The 19,572-nt window shown below is 44.0% G+C and overlaps 1 protein-coding gene across 1 annotated transcript in view; it reads left to right on the plus strand.

The window, feature by feature from the left end:
• The window catches only part of CDC73 (cell division cycle 73), a 118,966-nt gene that overhangs the window by 13,462 nt on the left and 85,932 nt on the right, over positions 1-19,572 (plus strand). Inside the window, exons 3-8 of the mRNA XM_044300997.1 lie at positions 1,305-1,374; positions 3,665-3,727; positions 3,808-3,860; positions 13,333-13,421; positions 14,167-14,383; positions 17,473-17,571. Of these exons, the coding sequence (XP_044156932.1) occupies positions 1,305-1,374; positions 3,665-3,727; positions 3,808-3,860; positions 13,333-13,421; positions 14,167-14,383; positions 17,473-17,571 (591 nt within the window). The remainder of the gene's footprint in view (positions 1-1,304; positions 1,375-3,664; positions 3,728-3,807; positions 3,861-13,332; positions 13,422-14,166; positions 14,384-17,472; positions 17,572-19,572) is intronic.

Consider the following 19,572-nt stretch of genomic DNA (forward strand, 5'->3'; position numbering starts at 1 on the left):
AGATGTTACCTTTGTTTCGTTTTTCAGATCATCCAAATCGACCATCGTTTATATGATATGCTAATGAGCTGCTGAAAGTGCCCAAGTTCCCCTGTCTCACTCGCGCCTAACTCTGCCCCTCGGTAAGCTCACACTCGCGCCTTACTCTGCCCCTCTGTAAACTCAGGCCAGCCCTGTGGCTCTGTGACATCATATTTCCCTATAGGCCGTTCGTTCATCGCAGAGGCACAGAGATAGGCCGAATGCACACGGCCGTGTTTGACAGCTGTGAGCAGTCCGTGGAACCACGGGCTGGATTCCTGCTGAGAGCAGGAGCGCACAGAGTCATTGGTTGCTATGACGCCGTGCGCTCCCTGCTGCCGCCGCAATACAGTAATACACTGGTATGATCTATATCTGTGCGCTCCTGCTCTCAGCAGGAATCCAGCACGTGGTTCCACGGACCGCTCACGGCCGTCAAACACGGCCGTGTGCATGAGCCCATATGCAGTGTGCATGTGCCGATTTTACTCCAGTGACTGCATATCTCTGCATCTTCCCACTGTGGGCAGAACACTGCGCATGCCCAGGCCCGGCAGCGATGCGCGAACGGCCTATAGGGATATATGATGTCACAGAGCCACAGGGCTGGCCTGAGTGGCGGAGTGAGGCAGGGGAACTTGGGCACTTTCAGCAAACTCTCTGCCCCTGGGCACTTGCGACGGCTCATTAGCAGATCATAAAAACGACACTTGGTCGATTTGGATGATCTGAAAAACAAAACAAAGGTAACATCTGTGTCATGTCTTTTTGTCCCACTGAACTATGTGATTGGTTTAAAACCGGTCAGGTTGTTGACAGACTCCCTTTTAACTTGCGTGCAAAACCATCAATTTCTTCCTGAACACATCCTGACACAATCCATGTCGCTCATATGAAAGAGGCCTAAAAGCAGCCTGTAGAGTCATGCCAGGCTCCTTCATGATGAACAGCTATGTTTTGGATTAGCCCCATTGAGTGATGCGTGCAGAAATCTGATGGTCAGGCTCTGACTTCTACCCTGCATTCCTCTGCAGATGCACAGATGTGGCATTCAGTAGTGTGAACACAGCTGTTTTGCTATATTCCTACTATACAAGGAAATGCTAAAGATGCACTTCTATCTACCTAATCTATATAATATTTTTATTTTTTTGCATCCTCAAGTTCATCTCCTCTATGAAGGCCTTGGACCAACCAGTATAATGCCTAATAAATAGACAGTTGGCACTTCTATTATGTTGTATGTTACGAATTCTAGGTTTTTTGGTTTGTTTGTTTTTCAGACAGAAAACATTCCTGTTGTCAGAAGACCTGACAGAAAAGACCTTCTTGCCTACTTAAATGGGGAAACATGTAAGTATGTTTTTGGGGTTAACACTGCTTAGGCTATGTTTCATTTGGGCTAACTGACATTTGTACACTCGTCAACAAAACAAAAAGCCACCAAGAAGGAGTTTGCCCACAAATGTTGTAGCTAGGCCTGTAGCTGTAGATGGCTGAAGCTCGAATGGCAATAAATCTGATGACCCGGCAGACCAGGGAAGTGTTGTATCTGGTGGAGCTATTCCTGGGAAAACCTTGCTGTCTTTGGGCGAGCATGGATGCTGGATCTTATGATTTGCGCGACGCGGAGATGCAGCAATGGCTTTGTGGGGAGCAGTAGCTACGCGGGTGACGGGGAGCAGGATAAGTATCATCTAGTGAGGGACCCTGGCATTGAAGGGCATGTTTTATGTTGGATAACCCCTTTAAGCCTTTATTTGCTATAGCACTCTTGCAGTGTGGTCCACAATTTTCTTTGGAGACAAGCTGATCAAGATTTGTATCAGGGTTGATGTTCCTGGAGGGATACACCAAATGGAAAAAGATTTAGGAAAACTAGAGGAATGGTCAAAAATCTGGCAACTAAAATGTAATGTTAAGTGCAAGATAATGCACCTGGGGCGTAAAAACCCAAGAGCAGAATATAAAATCAGTGATACAGTCCTAACCGCAGTATCTGAGGAAAGGGATTTAGGGGTCATTATTTCAGAAGACTTGAAGGTAGGCAGACAATGTCATAGAGCAGCAGGAAATGCTAGCAGAATGCTTGGGTGTATAGGGAGAGGCATTACTAGTAGAAAGGGGGAGGTGCTCATGCCGCTCTACAGAGCACTAGTGAGACCTCATTTGGAGTATTGTGCTCAGTACTGGAGACCATATCTCCAGAAGGATATTGATACTTTGGAGAGAGTTCAGAGAAGAGCTACTAAACTGGTACATGGATTGCAGGATAAAACTTACCAGGAAAGATTAAAGGACCTTAACATGTATAGCTTGGAAGAAAGACGAGACAGAGGGGATATGATAGAAACTTTTAAATACATAAAGGGAATCAACATGGTAAAAGAGGAAAGAATATGTCAAAGAAAAACTGCTACAAGAGGGCATAGTTTGAAATTAGAGGGGCAAAGGTTTAAAAGTAATATCGGGAAGTACTGTATTTTTCGCCCCATAAGACGCACCTTTTCTCCCCCCAAAATGGGGGGGGGGGAATGCACCTGCGTCTTATGGGGCGGATGCTGCCAGTTTTACATCGCAAGCTGCGATGTGCGAGAGGGGACTCGGGGAGGGACTGGGAGGAGGAGCTGGGGGCCGGCAATAGCAGCGGGGTGGTGCAGTCACTGTACTATAGCCCCGCCCCCCTAATATAAAATGTCTTATTCAATTATAGTTATTAAACATGCCCCCTCACTCCTATTATTACCTTACACCCTTACACTGTAACTCCCTGATGTCACGTGCCTGCGCCGCCTACTTTATGAATGAAGCAGGTGGCGCAGGCAAGTGACGTGCCGACCGCCCGGCCTGCCTGCCTCCATTGTACTGAAGCGGTTAGGATGTAAGGTACTATTAGAAGTTGGGGGACATGTTTAATAACTATTAATTGAATAAGACATCTTATATTTGTATACTGGAGGGGGGATCTGTGGATGACATTTTTATGGGGGACATCTGTGGATGGCACTGTTATGGGCTGATGGGGGTCTGTGGATGGCACTGTTATGGGCTGGGGGGGTGCTCTGTGGATGGCACATATATAACAGTGCAAGCCACAGATCCCCTATAACAGTGTCCATCACAGATCCCCCCCCCCCATAACAGTATCCGTCATCCACAGATCCCCCCCCCCCTCCCATAACAGTGTCCGTCATCCACAGATTTCCCCCCCCCCCTTAAGTGTCCGTCATCCACAGATTGTCCCCCCCCCCCTCCCCCATAAGTGTCCGTCATCCACAGACCACCATTAGTTCCAAACTCGCCAAACACGCAGCACACCTTTTTGGTTAAAAATATTTTTATCGTCTTATAGGGCGAAAAATACGGTATTACTTTACTGAGAGAGTAGTGGATGCATGGAATAGCCTTCCTGCAGAAGGGGTAGCTGCAAATACAGTGAATGAGTTTAAGCATGCATGGGATAGGCATAAGGCCATCCTTCATATAAGATAGGGCCAGGGGCTATTCATAATATTCAGTATATTGGGCAGACTAGATGGGCCAAATGGTTCTTATCTGCCGACACATTCTATGTTTCTATGTGGGGGGTTTTATGGGTTCACCAGTGTGACTTACAGACCAATTTTCTTTTCTTCCTCTGCAGCTACTTCTGCTAGTATAGACAGAAGTGCTCCACTGGAAATTGGTCTTCAGAGATCTTCACAAGGTATGTATCGATTCTAGTGGTGTAGTAGATTCTGGAACGTGAAGCCTGAGTGTAACTTTTATTTGTATTGTCTTCTCTAGTGAAGAGGGCTACAGATGAAATATTAGCTGAAGCAAAGAAACCTAGAATAGAGGTGAGTTCCGTCTGAAACGTCTAGCCTTCAGCTATAAAGAAACTTTGGAAGCGCTGCTCTGAATGCTGAATTCTTTACTGATTCTTGAGCAGTATTGGTGATAAATGTCTTTCTCCGTTTCATTCTATGTGTAACTGTCTTGGGGTGGGGAAGGGGCACATTAAAGCCCATTCCTACTCCACCTATGTAAATTAATGTTCAGATGGTGTGGTCCTCATATAATTAACGTGTTACTTCACCTGCAGCACCCAGTGGCACTGCTTGACAGGAAGACAGCAGTTAGGTATAATGCATACAGCGCCACATTCTCCAGTGCAGTCACTTTTGCATTTGGGTGGCTACCATTGAAATCAGTTATGTAATTGAAGACTTAACCTGATTCCCAGTGGTTCTTTAACACAGTTATTTACACTTTAGCTCACTGACAACAATGACCTCCCCTCCCCGCATTTGTCACAATTTGAGAACATTTTTGATACTGGCCGCTTAACCCCTCAGATGCCATGACCAATAGCTAATTCGACTTCTGAGTGGCTAGACAGTGATTAAGTTCCCTCTGTCATTGATTGTCCTGTGATGCAATCAAGATACCAAAAAGTTCATATGGTAACTGAAGGCCCCAGTATCTCTTTACTAGGTTCAAGATCCTTTGGGAGGGTCTTAAAGAGGACCTGTCAACCCTCCTGACATGCCTCTTAACATTTACATGCATTGCTTATGTAATACCAATTCTGGAGCATCTATGATATAGTAGAAATAATAAAGGAATGGTGCAACATGGAGCCATAAGAATAGATGCTTCAAAATTGTCACATGAGGAATGCATGTAACGATTAAAATAGGAATGTCAGGAGTGGTGACAGTGACAGTTTAAAGTGTACCAATCATTTAAATTGACTTCCTTTTATTATAACTTATGCCCATGTCTAGTATTCCTGCAATGGTGCTTGAAAGTTTGAACTATTTTTCTGCATACATTTCACCTAAAACTAGCTAGTGAGGGCAGCATACTAGGTGACCTGTTCCCTTTAAAGTGGTTGTCAGTTTTTTTTACTATTAATGACCTATCCTCAGTATAGGTAATGAATATTAGATCAGCAGGATCCAACTCCCAGCACCCCTGCCGATCAGCTGTTTGAAGAGAAGGCAGTGCTCATACGCATGCTGCCTTCTCTGCTTTGTTTACCTGCTTGCAGCAGCAATTGCAGTGGTGAACAGATCTAATTACAAATATGGCATCCCCTTTCACATCAATAGGCGTACAGACAGCTGCTCATATAAGTGAATGGGGAAGCCATACTTGTAATTTTCTTTGTGTCTTGTACTTGTAATTACACCTGCTCAACACTGCAATTGCTGCGGCAAGCAGGTAAACAGAGCAGAGAAGGCGGTGCTCATATTAGAGCTGCCTTCTCTTCAAACTGCTGATTGGTGAGGCTGCTGGGAGTATGACCCCTACCATTCCTAAGGATAGGTCATCAATAGTAAAAAGCGGACAACCCCCTTTTAAGTCTTTCATTCATAAATAAGTCATATCTTCCCTGGCATCTCTTAGAAAACCAGTTCCTAACCCTCAGCCCTAGAATTTCAGTTTTATCCTCCTCAGTTGATATGTCGAATGGAGTCTCAAGAATGTATTATAACGAGGACGAATTATCTGAAGGGGAAGTCATAGAAGAAAATAAATACTACCTTTTTCCAGAGGAGTTGGATTCCTTACTTAACCCCTTAGGGACTTGACCTGCAGTTTGTGGCTTTTACCTGCGGTTGTGGCGGCTGTGCGGGTCCCCATGCGGCTGTAGGGGGGACCCGATGGCATGGAAGGCAGCGCAATGTCTAAGGAAGGCATCGCGCTGCCTTCCGGTGAAGAGCCTGTGAGATCCAGCCCCCTGGATCTCACAGGCCGGAAGCTGTATGAGTAATACACACAGTATTACTTATACAGCCAATGCATTCCAATACAGAAGTATTGGAATGCATTGTAAAGGATTAGACCCCCAAAAGTTCAAGTCCCAAAGTGGGACAAAAAAATAAGGTGAAAAAAAAAAGTTCAAAAAATAAAGTCCGCCCCACCCCAAAAAAAATTAAGTTTCAAGTAAAAATAAACAAAAACATAATTTTCCCCAAATAAAGTAAAAAAAAATAAAAATAGGGCGGGGGAAAAAAATACATATTAGGTATCGCCGCGTCCGTATCGACCGGCTCTATAAACATATCACATGACCTAACCCCTCAGATGAACACCATAAAAAATAAACTGTGCTAAATAAACCATTCTTTTGTCACTTTACATCACAAAAAGTACAACCGCAAGCGATCAAAAAGGCATTTTCCACCAAAATAGTACCAATCTAACCATCACCTAATCCCACAAAAAATGAGCCCCTACCTGAGACAATCGCCCAAAAACTGAAAAAACTATGGCTCTCAGAGTATGGAGACACTAAAACATGATTTTATTTTTTTTGTTTCAAAAATATTTATTTTGTAAAACTTAAATTAAAAAAAAGTATACATATTGGGTATCGCCGCGTCCGTATCGACCGGCTCTATAAAAATATCACATGAACTAACCCCTCAGATGAACCCCGTAAAAAGAAAAATGTAAAAATAAAACTGTGCTAAATAAACCATTTTTTTTGTCACCTTACATCACAAAAAGTGTAATAGCAAGCAATCAAAAGGTCACACGCACCCCAAAATAGTGCCAATAAAACCGTCATCTCCTCCCGCAAAATCATACCCTACCTAAGGTTATCGCCTAAAAACTGACAAAATTATGGCTCTCAGACTATGGAAACACTAAAACATGATTTTTTTTTTTGTTTTTTTTTGTTTTTTATATATATATATTATATATATATATTTTTTTTTTTTTTGCTTCAAAATCATTGTGTAAAACTTGCATAAATAAAAAAAGTATGCATATTAGGTATCGCCACATTCGTGACAACCTGGTCTATAAAAATATCACATGATCTAACCTGTCAGATGAATGTTGTAAATAACAAAAAATAAAAACTGCAAAAACAGCTATTTCTTGTCATCTTGCCTCACAAAAAGTGTAATATAGAGCAACCAAAAATCATATGTAGCCTAAACTAGTACCAACACTGCCACCCTATCCCGTAGTTTCTAAAATGGGGCCATTTTTTTTTTTTTTGGGCGTTTCTACACTAGGGGTACATCAAGGGGGCTTCAAATGGGACATGGTGTCAAAAAAACAGTCCAGCAAAATCTGCCTTCCAAAAACCGTATGGCATTCCTTTCCATTTAGTGAATTTGAGGCAGAATTCTGGAGTGAAGGTATGATAAATGCCTGTGTGTTCTTTGAGAACTGCCACATGGGCCATAGACACAATGGACAGGAGCTGACCTCATTGACTTCTATGGACAGGTTTCCTGGACATGCTGATAAGCTGTGATGTCTCCTATTGTGAGGCCTAATGACTAGTGTTGGGTGAGCATGCTCGGCCGAACACCAGTTCGACTCTAGCATCGCTATGCTCGGCACATCGCGGTGTTCGGCTGAATATCGCGTGTGCTTGAGCGCGATGCTCAAGTCGGTGTATTTTAAATCTAATGTGGCCTCTACTTCTGATAAGTTTCTGGCGGGATTCGAACTCGCTGCCTTCTACATTACAGCCCAGAATGTTAACCACTACACTATAGATCTGCATGGCCAGTTAATGAACTAAAATATTAGACTTCTGCTGTATAGGAATTAGTATTTTTATTTTATTTTTTTTGTAACTGGCCATGCAGCTCTATAGTGTAGTGGTCTTTTCACAGGTCTTGGCTGTAATGTAGAAGGTTGAGTTCGAATCCCACCAGAAACTTTTCAGAAATAGAGGCTAAATTTATATTTGAATACACTGGGTGTCCCGAAGCACTGGCTCCATATGTGGACATAGCTATATATGGAGTCAGAGCAGGGACTCCTTAGGGCTCTTTCACACCTGCGTTCTTTTCTTCCGGCATAGAGTTCCGTCGTCGGGGCTCTATGCCGGAAGGATCCTGATCAGTTTTATCCTAATGCATTCTGAATGGATAGAAATCTGTTCAGGATGTCTTCAGTTCCGGACTGGAACGTTTTTTGGCCGGAGAAAATACCGCAGCATGCTGCGCTTTTTGCTCCGGCCAAAAATCCTGAAGACTTGCCGCAAGGCTGGATCCGGAATTAATGCCCATTGAAAGGCATTGATCCGGATCCGGCTTTAAGCTAATCGTGGTTTCGGCGCATTGCCGGATCTGACGTTTAGCTTTTTCTGAATGGTTACCATGGCTGCCGGGATGCTAAAGCCCTGGCAGCCATGGTAAAGTGTAGTGGGGAGCGGGGGAGCAGCATACTTACCATCCGTGCGGCTCCTGGGGCGCTCCAGAGTGACGTCAGGGCGCCCCAAGCGCATGGCACGTCATCCATGCGCATGGGGCGCTCTGACGTCATTCTGGAGCGCCCCGGGAGCCGCACGGACTGTAAGTATACTGCTCCCCGCTCCTACTGTGGCAACCAGGACTTTAACCCCTTCCCGACCTATGACGTGTATACTCGTCATAAAACACTGCTAGTTAGTGCTCCATGACGAGTATATTCGTCATGGCATTAAACTGTCACCATGTCTGCAGACATGGTGACAGCGCTGAGTGCCGGCTGTTACACACAGCCAGGCACCCAGTGTCAATGCCGAGGGGGGTCCTGTGACCCCCCCCTATCGGCGATTGCTTCAAACCGCAGGTCAATTCAGACCTGCGGTTTTTAGCGCTTTATGCCGTTTCTGATCCCTGCGGTCCCTGACCGCAGGGATCAGAAACTTTAAAATTACCAAAGTCAAGTTTTTTTACCACCCCCCTGCACCCCTGAATAGTATTATGTGGGCGGGTGGTGCAGGGGGAGGGTTGCGGGCGGTGCGGGCCGTGCGGGAGGCGGGCGGTGCGGCAGGCGGGATCGCGATCCCCCGCCCGCCTCCCCTTCAATAATCGTTGGTGTACAGTGGGTATACCAGGGTGCCAGCACATTGCTGGCACCCTGGTATAAACGGCTGACATCGTTGATGCGATGTCAGCCGTTTAACCCTTTCCATACAGCGGTCGGAAAAGGTTAACAGTAAGAGAGAGCTCCCTCCCTCTCCGATCGGGGGGCTGCTGTGCCTTTGCAGCCCCCGATGGGAGAGGGAGAGAGCCCCCAGAGAGCCCCCCGCCAGCCCCGTCCTCACCCTTCCCCGTCTGCGCCGTGACAGACGGGGAAGGTTCCCATGGCAACAGGATGCCTTCTCAGGCATCCTGCTGTCCATGGTACTGAACAGATCTATGCTGAAAGCATAGGTCTGTTCAGGCAAACTGTAAGTAAAATACAGTGCAGTACTGTATAGTATATTGTACTGTACTGTATTATACAGACATCAGACCCACTGGATCTTCAAGAACCAAGTGGGTCTGGGTCAAAAAAAATGTTAAAAAAAGTGAAAAAAGTAAAAGATAAAAAAAAAACATCACTGAATAAAAATAAAATAAATAAAAAACGCTACACATATTAGGTATCGCCGCGTCCGTAACGACCTGATCTATAAAACAATCATGTTAATTTCCCCGCACGGTGAACGCCATAAAAATAAAAAAATATAAACTATGAGGAAATAGAAATTTTGCCCACCTTACTTCCCAAAAAAGATAATAAAAGTGATCAAAAAAGTCACATGTACGCCAAAATAGTGCCAATCCAACCGTCACCTCATCCCGCAAAAAATGAGCCCCTACATGAGACAATCGCCTAAAAACTGAAAAAACTATGGCTCTCAGACTATGGAGACACTAAAACATGATTTTTTTTTTGTTTCAAAAATGATATTATTGTGTAAAACCTAGATAAATTAAAAAAAGGTAGACATATTAGGTATTGCCACGTCCGTAAGAACCTGCTCTATAAAAATACCACATGACCTAACCCCTCAGGTGAACACTGTAAAAAAAATTAAATAAAAACGGTGTCAAAAAAGCCATTTTTTTGTTACGTTACATCACAAAAAGTGTAATAGCAAGCGATCAAAAAGTCATATGCACCCCAAAATAGTACCAATCTAACCGTCATCTCATCCCGCAAAAATGATACCCAACCTGAGACAATCGACTAAAAACTGAAAAAACTATGGCTCTCAGACTATGGAGACACTAAAACATGATTTCTTTTTGTTTCAAAAATGATTTTATTGTGTAAAACCTAGATAAATTAAAAAAGGTAGACATATTAGGTATTGCCACGTCCGTAGGAACTTGCTCTATAACAATAGCACATAATCGTACCTGTCAGATGAACGTTGCAAATAATAAAAAATAAAAACAGTGCCAAAACACCTATTTTTTGGGAAATTTTCCATTTTAATCAATTTTTTCCCGTAACAAAGCAAGGGTTAACAGCCAAATAAAACTCAATATTTATTGGCCTGATTCTGTAGTTTATATAAATGCCCCATATGTGGTCGTAAACTGCTGTATGGCCACACGGCAGGGCACAGAAGGAAAGGAATGCCATATGGTTTTTGGAAGGCAGTTTTTGCTGGACTGGAATTTTTGACACCATGTCCCATTTGAAGCCCCCTGATGCACCCCTAGAGTAGAAACTCCAAAAAGTGACCCCATTTTGGAAACTACACCCCTCAAGATATTCAAAACTGATTTTACAAACTGTGTTAACCCTTTAAGTGTTCCACAAGAGTTAGTGGCAAATGGAGATGAAATTTCAGAATTTCTATTTTTTGTTACTTTGCCTCACAAAAAGTGTCATATAGAGCAACCAAAAATCATATATACCCTAAAATAGTACCAACAAAACTGCCACCTTATCCCATAGTTTCCAAAATGGGGTCACTCTTTTGGAGTTTCTAACCTAGGGGTGCATCAGGGGGGCTTCAAATGGGACATAGTGCCCAAAAAAACTGTCTAGCAAAATCTGCCTTCCAAAAACCATATGGCATCCCTTTCCTTCTGCGCCCTGCCGTGTGCCCATACAGCGGTTTGCGACCACATATGGGGTGTTTCTGTAAACTACAGAATCAGGGCCATAAATAATGAGTTTTGTTTGGCTGTTAAACTTTGCTTTGTAACTGGAAAAAAAAAAGTAAAATGGAAAATTTGCCCAAAAATTGAAATTCTGAAATTTCATCTCTATTTGCCAATAACTCTTGTGGAACACCTAAAGGGTTAACAACGTTTGTAAAATCAGTTTTGAATACCTTGAGGGGTGTAGTTTCTTAGATAGGGTCACTTTTATGTAGTTTCTACTCTAGGGGTGCATCAGGGGGCTTCAAATGGGACATGGTGTCAAAAAAACTGTCCAGCAAAATCTGGCTTCCAAAAACCATACGGCGCACCTTTCACTCTACGCCCCGCTGTGTGGCCGTACAGTAGTTTACGGCCACATATGGGGTGTTTCTGTAAACGGCAGAGTCAGGGCAATAAAGATACAGTCTTGTTTGGCTGTTAACCCTTGCTTTGTTAGTGGAAAAAATGGGTTAAAATGGAAAATTAGGCAAAAAAATGAAATTCTCAAATTTTATCTCTATTTGCCAATAACTCTTGTGCAACACCTAAAGGGTTAACCAAGTTTGTAAAATCAGTTTTGAATACCTTGAGGGGTGTAGTTTATAGAATGGGGTCATTTTTGGGTGGTTTCAATTATGTAAGCCTCACAAAGTGACTTCAGAGCTGTAGTGGTCCCTAAAAATTGGGTTTTGGAAATTTTCCGAAAAATGCTTCTAAACTTCTAAGCCTTGTAACGTCCCCAAAAAATAAAATGTAATTCCCAAAATGATCCAAACATGAAGTAGACATATGGGGAATGTAAAGTCATCACAATTTTTAGGGGTATTACTATGTATTACAGAAGTAGAGAAACTGAAACTTTGAAATTTGCTAATTTTTCAAAATTTTGGGTAAATTTGGTATTTTTTTGTGCAAAAAAAAATTTTTTTTTGACTTAATTTTACCAGTGTCATGAAGTACAATATGGGACGAAAAAACAATCTCAGAACGGCCTGGATAAGTAAAAGTGTTTTAAAGTTATTCACACATAAACTGACACTGGTCAGATTTGCAAAAAATAGCCTGGTCCTTAAGGTAAAAAATGGCTTGGTCCTGAAAGGGTTAATAGTGTCCTGGCTGCCATAGTAACACTGAAAGCATTTTAAAGACGGATCTGTCTTCAAATGCTTTCAGTACACTTGCGTTTTTCCGGATCCGGCGTGTAATTCTGGCAAGTGGAGTACACGACGGATCCGGACAACGCAAGTGTGAAAGAGGCCTAAGCCGAACTAGAGTCCAGACACCCTCCCCTCTTCAGAGCAAGAGGTGCCTGGTTTAATGCTTAGGTTCTCCCATTGACTTCCATTGTGCCTGGGTGCTTCTACTCTGTAGAGCACCCGAGCATCGGGAAGTGTTCTACTTGAGCACTGGTGCTCGACTAACGACCAGTGCGAAACAGTTATAGTTAGTTATTTATTTTATTTTTTGAGTATAGGTTGTGATTAGGGATGAGCGAATCGACTTTGGATAAAACATCCGAAGTCGATTCGCATAAAACTTTTTTAATACTGTATTAGGATGTATTGGGTATGATGAGGCGAAGTTATTACTTCCAAGGTACCACTTGGAACTGAACCTGAGTTCAGGAATTTTTTATTTTTTTACAGTAGAAATAAATTTATGAAGTTATTACTCGAAGTCTCACGAGACTTTGCAAAGTAATAACTTCGCCTCATCGAAGCCATTACATTGTAATACTGTAGGGGAGCGGGTCAGAGCTGCAGCCAGTGATAGGCTGCAGGTGGCATCAGACCAGATGTTAACAACGATGGGGTGAAGCAGAGCATCCCTGACCTGGGAGGCAGGAATCGGGAAAGTAAGCTTCTTTTCACAGGTCTGGCCAAGAGTGAGGTTAGCGACCCCACCCCCTCCAAACTTGTGCAACCTCTTTACAGACTAGGTCATTTTTTTATGGCACATTACCTTTTGAAGGGGTTATCCAACCCCAAAAATGCCCCACCAAATGCCCGTGCCCCTCAGATTATACTTGCCTTGCTCCCTGGCACCCGTGTCATTTCTGCATCTCCCCATGGCATGGTTCTAAACATCCAGCGACGGGGCGCAGCCAATAGGCCGCGACGGGAACAAGTCTCCCTAGCCTCACCCGCCGAGATATAGAGGTGGCTGTGTGGGCAACAGAAGCAACATGGGTGCCGGGCAGCAGGGTAGGTAAAATCTGTGGGGAAGGGGGGGGGGGGGTATTTTTGGGGTTGGATAACCCCTTTAAAGTTTTATAAACTAGATTTTTAATTTAGTCGTAACTTTTAAAGTCAGATCAGTTCTCCAAATCACATGTGGTGGAAATGTAGCATTCTTTTCTTTTTACCTTCTCATTGCAGCTGGCCGTACCAAGGACATAACATAGTTAGGTTTTATAGGTAATTTTCTCTCTTCCTAGGATGAAGAACGCGTACGTCTTGACAAGGAGAGACTGGCTGCTAGGCTGGAAGGCCATAAAGAAGGCATTGTGCAGACCGAGCAAATTCGGTAAGTGGTGTTTTTCACATGATTTACCTTTTTGGCATTGTCTTGTTCAGTTTTAGTGGAAAAAAGTTTGTTAAATTGCTCAGTATATTGAGCAGCCTGGGTGTAGCATGTGCCATAAGGGGTAGTCTGTTTATAGACCTATACTCTATTCAACTACATTAACTTTTCTTTAATTTCATATTGTCCCAAAACTGTACATTTAGAGGGTCATTTATTGTTGTCTCTTTGCCACGATTGTGGTTTAAATAAGTTACAAATTAATTTTAATCTCATAATCTGCGACTTCTTCAGCTTCTTGCCACTTTTCTAAAGTGATGAGAAAAGGGGGAGGGGTGAAGCCCATCATTGCCTGTCGGATTTGTGTAACTTGCGCAAGAAACTGCCTCTAATAAATTACACATCTTAATCCAGCACAGGTGGATGAAGACTGGAGTATGGGAACGCCAGTCTTGATAAATCTACCCCATAGTGTGTAGTTGACAGCATTTAATACCTCTCCTAAAAGAGGCCACTGACTTCATTGACGCAAACCCAAGAAATTATTCTGTAAGGGTTAAACAGCTGAGTATGAGTTGTTACTTATATGACCGTGCACTCAGTAGTGCAGATGAGGCTGGTAGGATGACTCTGGGTGCAGTGCTGTACCAACTGTCTGTATACAGGTATTTAGGTATAGTCTGTGCTTTCAAAGAATGTGTAATATAGCAAGTTTTATGTCTCTTCTTTTTCCGGTCATTATTTTCAGATCCCTCTCAGAAGCCATGTCAGTTGAAAAAATTGCTGCTATCAAAGCCAAAATTATGGCCAAAAGAAAAACTACAATCAAAACCGATTTGGATGATGATATAACAGCCTTAAAACAGAGAAGTTTTGTGGATGCAGAAGTGGATGTTACCAGGGATATTGTCAGTAGGGAAAGAGTGTGGAGAACGAGAACGACTATACTGCAGAGTACAGGGAAGGTGCGCGTTCGGCTTTGCTCTTGTCCGTTTCTTTCTTGGCTATATAAACCTTTCTGTATTGTTAGTCTTTGCCTCTCCTGTGAAATCAGCTTAGGCTACTGTACAGGTCCACAGGACTAGTTTTCGTTCTAGCTTTAATATAAATTATTTTTGGACTATATAAGTCCTCATTCGCATGTATTTTAGCCGGTGTTCTGCATCAGTATTTGTAATCCAGGAGCAGAAGTAAAATAGAAACGGCAAAGGTATAATGGGGATTGTTGTGCCTCTCCTGGATTTGGCTTGTAGTTATTGATGTGAAATCCTGACCTAAGAACATCTGTATGAAAGTGACCGAAGATGAGTTTTCTAACATCAAACTTATAGTGCACCAAGGAAGTAGCAGGCCCAGAGATGAGCGATCCCACTTGTAAACCACTGAACCCCTCTACCAGGGAAGCTGGCATCCATTAACTCAGACTACATGTATTGTATATTTCTCGCCCAATTCCTTGGGGGACACGGGAAACCTTGGGTATAGCTCAACTCCCTAGGAGGCATGACACTAAGTAAAAACTGTTAAGCCCCTCCTCCAGCAGCTATACCCTCAGCCGAGAGAGAGAGAGAGACTACCAGTTTTTGCTTAGTGTCCAAGGAGACAAGACACTTTTTCTACTTTTCACACGGACAACAGAGACGCCTAGACCTCTGTTTCTCCCGAGGTCAAGCTGTGCCAGTGCCGGCCATCTGCACTGCTGCCTCCCCCACAGAAGACTAGGAGGACCAGGGCAGCCCAGCTCCCCTGCATCCCGCCAGCGCAAGGGTCGCCCACACGCCAAGTCCCTCTCCAGCTTCCTGCCACTGCGGTGCCAGTAGCTAAAGGGGCGACCCTGCTGGATTGGACAGAGGGTGTCATCGGTCCGTCATCTAATTCTTCCCAGGATAGGCATAAAAAGCCTTTTTTCGGACTCAACCCTGGTTTCCTCCCCGGTCCGTCCAGGGCACTTCGTCTCCATCGGACGATTAACCCGGGCGAGTGGTCTCTGCATCCCGTCGTGGTCGAGTCCATTTGCCTCCGTTGGGGTCGTCTGGATGTGGATCTCATGGCCTTCAGGTTCAACCACAAACTCCCCACCTTCCTGTCCAGGTCCAAGGACCCGAGGGCGTACGACGCTGACGCTCTCGTTCTTCCGTGGACGGAATTTTCCCTCCTGTACGTGTTTCCGCCCCTCCCTCTTCTGCCACGGGTTCTCCGGAAAATCACGTGCATGCCTATGGTTCTGATAGCCCCGGATTAGCCTCGCTGGCTTTCCTGAAGGTCCGCGCAAGGGGTTGGCGGCGTCCAGGGTGTCTATTGCCCGCTTCATCAAGATGGCTATTGCCGAGGCTTACCGTGCCAAGGGCAAGGAGACGCCTTTTGTTACCGCTCATTCTACCAGAGCGGTCGGTGCCTCTTGGGCTCAGTGGCATCGGGCTTCGGCTGAACAACTGTGTAAGGCGGCCACCTGGTCTTCCTTGCACACCTTCACCAAGTTCTACAGAGTGAACACCTATGCATCGCCGGATGCTGCTTTGGGCAGCCTGGTCTTGCAGGCGGCGGTTTCTTGCTACCTCCAGTGGTTTTCGTCTTGGACTGTAGTCCCTCCCCACTTGGACTGCTCTTGAACGTCCCAAGGTTTCCTGTGTCCCCCAAGGAATTGGGTAAAAAAATGAGATTTTTGTATAACTTGACAGTAAAATCTTTCTCGCTCTTTCTTGGGGTACACAGCACCCACCCATTGTTCTGGTTTACTATTGGGGTTTAGTTGCCCCTGTCGGGTAGTTGACTTGTTTGTTTTACATGGTTGGTCATTGCCTTTCTATCACTACTTGGACACGCAACTGGTAGTCTCTTTCTCCAGGCTGAGGGTATAGCTGCTGGAGGAGGGGCTTAACAGTTTTCACTTAGTGTCATGCCTCCTAGGGAGTTGAGCTATACCCAAGGTTTCCTGTGTCCCCCAAGGAAGAGCGAGAAAGAGATTTTACTGGTAAGTTATGCAAAAATCTATTTTTTTTTTTTTTTTCTTAGTCTAGCATACTTTGGGCCAGATTTATCACGACTCTGACAGCTCACTCCACTTTCACATATGGCTAAAGTCCGTTTTAGCCAAGTCAGATTTATGATCGCCCCTTTAAGACTGTAATAAATGTGGTTTGACGGTAGCAGTTTATCCGTCAGTAAGCAGCTTTACAAAAGTCGCACATCTTTATGAAAAAGTCGCATGTTCTATTAAAAAGTCTCATAAGATAAGCATGGTCCTCACTGGAGTGAAGTTGCGACTTTTTAAAAAAGTCCCAATAGTAAATCTGTTTAGAGATTCATTTACATACGAAAACACGCCCACTTTCAGAAAACTGGCGAGCATAGTGCAGAGCAGAAAAAAGTCGCAAATTTGTGCGCAGTTTTAGCCTTTGGGACTTTTTTGCGACTTTTCCACTCCACAAAAGTGACTTTGCCTAATGATATATCTGGCCCTTTATTTTTATACACATTTTATGCAGTGTAAGGGTTAAAGCGAACATGTAACTGTGAAAATACAGTCAAATCTGCAGGCTGAACACATTGATGTATAGTTCTGTAGGAAAAGATTCGGTGCTCTGCATGTTCATGTTGACAAGTTCCCTTTAATTACAAGTGATTACCTAGCCTCTGGATAGGCCATCGGGATCTGATTGGTGGGGCTCCTATACGCTGCACCCAGTAGTTCATTGCTAGAACTACAGGACCCTGTTCGTTGGGCAGTGAATGGAGCTGGTTACTGCAGCTCTCCTATTAAAGGGTTTGTCTAGGGCAGGGATCAGCAACCTGCGGCTCTTCAGCTGTTGTGAAACTACAATTCCCAGCATGCTCCATTCATTTCTATGAGAGTTCTTAGAAGAGCAGAGCAAGTATGCATATTGGGAGTTTTAGTTTCACAACAGCTGGCGAGCCGGAGGTTGCCTACCCTTGGTCTAGGGGTTATCGCTTGTAAATAACAGGTCTGCCCCATTAAAGTTTATATTTATCTTTTTTTTTTTTTGTTTAAATCACTGTACTTTTTTTTTTTAACTATGTCTCTTTATCCTTGTAGAATTTTGCCAAAAACATATTTGCAATACTTCAGAATGTGAAAGCAAGGGAAGAGGGTCGTGCACCCGAGCAAAGACCAGTGCAAACTACTGCACCAACGGTAGGTTATTAATTGCGTTGGCAAAGCTCACCTAGATGGAATTGGATTGCTGCAAAACTTGGCCTGTAGTTAGCTCTTGGGCAAATGGCTCAATGATTACCGGTGTGGGCTGAATAGACCCTTGGTGTTGCTATGAGGGGCATAACGGTGGCACCCCTGCTGATTATCTATTGGAAAGGCTATGGTGCACAGACCTGTACCACGTCCCTTATTTGGCATATAACATCATATCCATTGAGCACATGGGCTTTCTGCAGCTCAGTACCATTCATATGAATGGGATTGAGCTGCAGTACCAAGCACAGCTGCTATACACGGTGTAGCACTGTATGCATGGGCGTTTTTTGGGTCCCCTTCTTCCATGGCAATCCAATGGCACATGCTGATCTCATGGACCATGTTAAAGTGTAGTATTATTTGCTAAGGTTAGTTTCACACATCCAGTGTGAATTCTGTCGGGCTGTTCAGGCAGACAATGCTGGGAATTGTCTGGACACAAACTTCAGCTTGCAGCGGTATGTGTCCGGCCGATCCTCGGCCCGAACCCAGTTATACTCTATGGGGCGAGCATTCCGTAGTGCCGGATCCGGAGAATTCCGTCAGGCTGTTCTCTGCCGGACATTGAAGTGGAATACTGTATCTAGTGCAGAGAATTCACAAACATGTAGTCTTGTGCCACCTTTCTGCTTCTAAATACAATGTACAGAAGAGTGATTTGTGTCTGAACACACACGATAGGGTACCTCTTTGGCGCACAGGGACGACCACAGTTTCAAGGTTTTTTGGTATAAATAATATTTATTGTTTAGTTGACAACGCGTTTCGGAGTTTATAACTCTTATTGTTATTATTATAATTATTGTTATTAATTATTGTTCTTTATTATTAAAGCGCCATTCATTCCATAGCGCTGTACATATGATGAGGGGTGCACATACATAACACAGACAATTGCACTAATCATAAACATGATGAGTTACAAACTTTATCAAGTCTTAGGAGCGCCAACAGCAAGGGGCAACAGGCAGAAGGTGACCGGGTGGCTGAGGACTCCTTCTGTAGTATGCTGATGCTGCATCTGGCGACGCCAGATGCAGCATCAGCATACTACAGAAGGAGTCCCCAGCCACCCGGTCACCTTCTGCCTGTTGCCCCTTGCTGTTGGCGCCCCTAAGACTTGATAAAGGAGTTATAAACTCCGAAACGCGTTGTCAACTGAACAATAAATATTTATACCAAAAAACCTTGAAACTGTGGTCGTCCCTGTGCGCCAAAGAGGTACCTTATCGTGTGTGTTCAGACACAAATCACTCTTCTCGCCCTTAACAATCCCAAGGAGTTTTTGGCAACTCCATCCAAAGGGACTGAACGGGTACCGGCAGCACGGACATCCCTCACCCTCCCGACCTATTGTGTGTCTAAACCTGTTGTGCGCTTACACCTGTCCAACACTCAAAGGTGAGCACATTCAATCCATCACGTTCATCTGCGTATCATCGCTTACTACCCTATGAGCGCCTCTCCCTTTTCTCTCTTGCCATAATTGCTAAATACAATGTACAGTATGCTTGACATAGTGCTGTGAAGGATTGTCAATGTCATTTCCTGACAATAAAGCCTTTAGGCTACTTTCACAAGGATCTCAATACCGGAGAAAAATACTTCCGTTTTGTCCCCATTGATTGTCAACTAAAGGGAATGGAATGCGCCAGGATGCATCAGTTCCATTTGGTTGCATTCCCATTCTGGACAGAAAACCTCCGCAAGCAGCGGTTTTTGCAAAACTGGTCTGACATGACACACAATGTAAGTCAATGGTGCCGGATCAGTTTTCTCAGACATGAAACAAAACTGATCCAGGGCCCATTGACTTACAATGGTTTTCATGTCGGAGCAGTCATTGCTATTTTAAAGATAATAACACCAGATCTGTTCGTAATGGATGTAGCCAGTTGTATTATCAAAGACAAGTGTTCTTGCTATTCCCTGCCAATTCAGGCG

Source organism: Bufo gargarizans, chromosome 7 (genome assembly GCF_014858855.1).
Source record: "Bufo gargarizans isolate SCDJY-AF-19 chromosome 7, ASM1485885v1, whole genome shotgun sequence".
Classification (NCBI taxonomy): domain Eukaryota; kingdom Metazoa; phylum Chordata; class Amphibia; order Anura; family Bufonidae; genus Bufo; species Bufo gargarizans.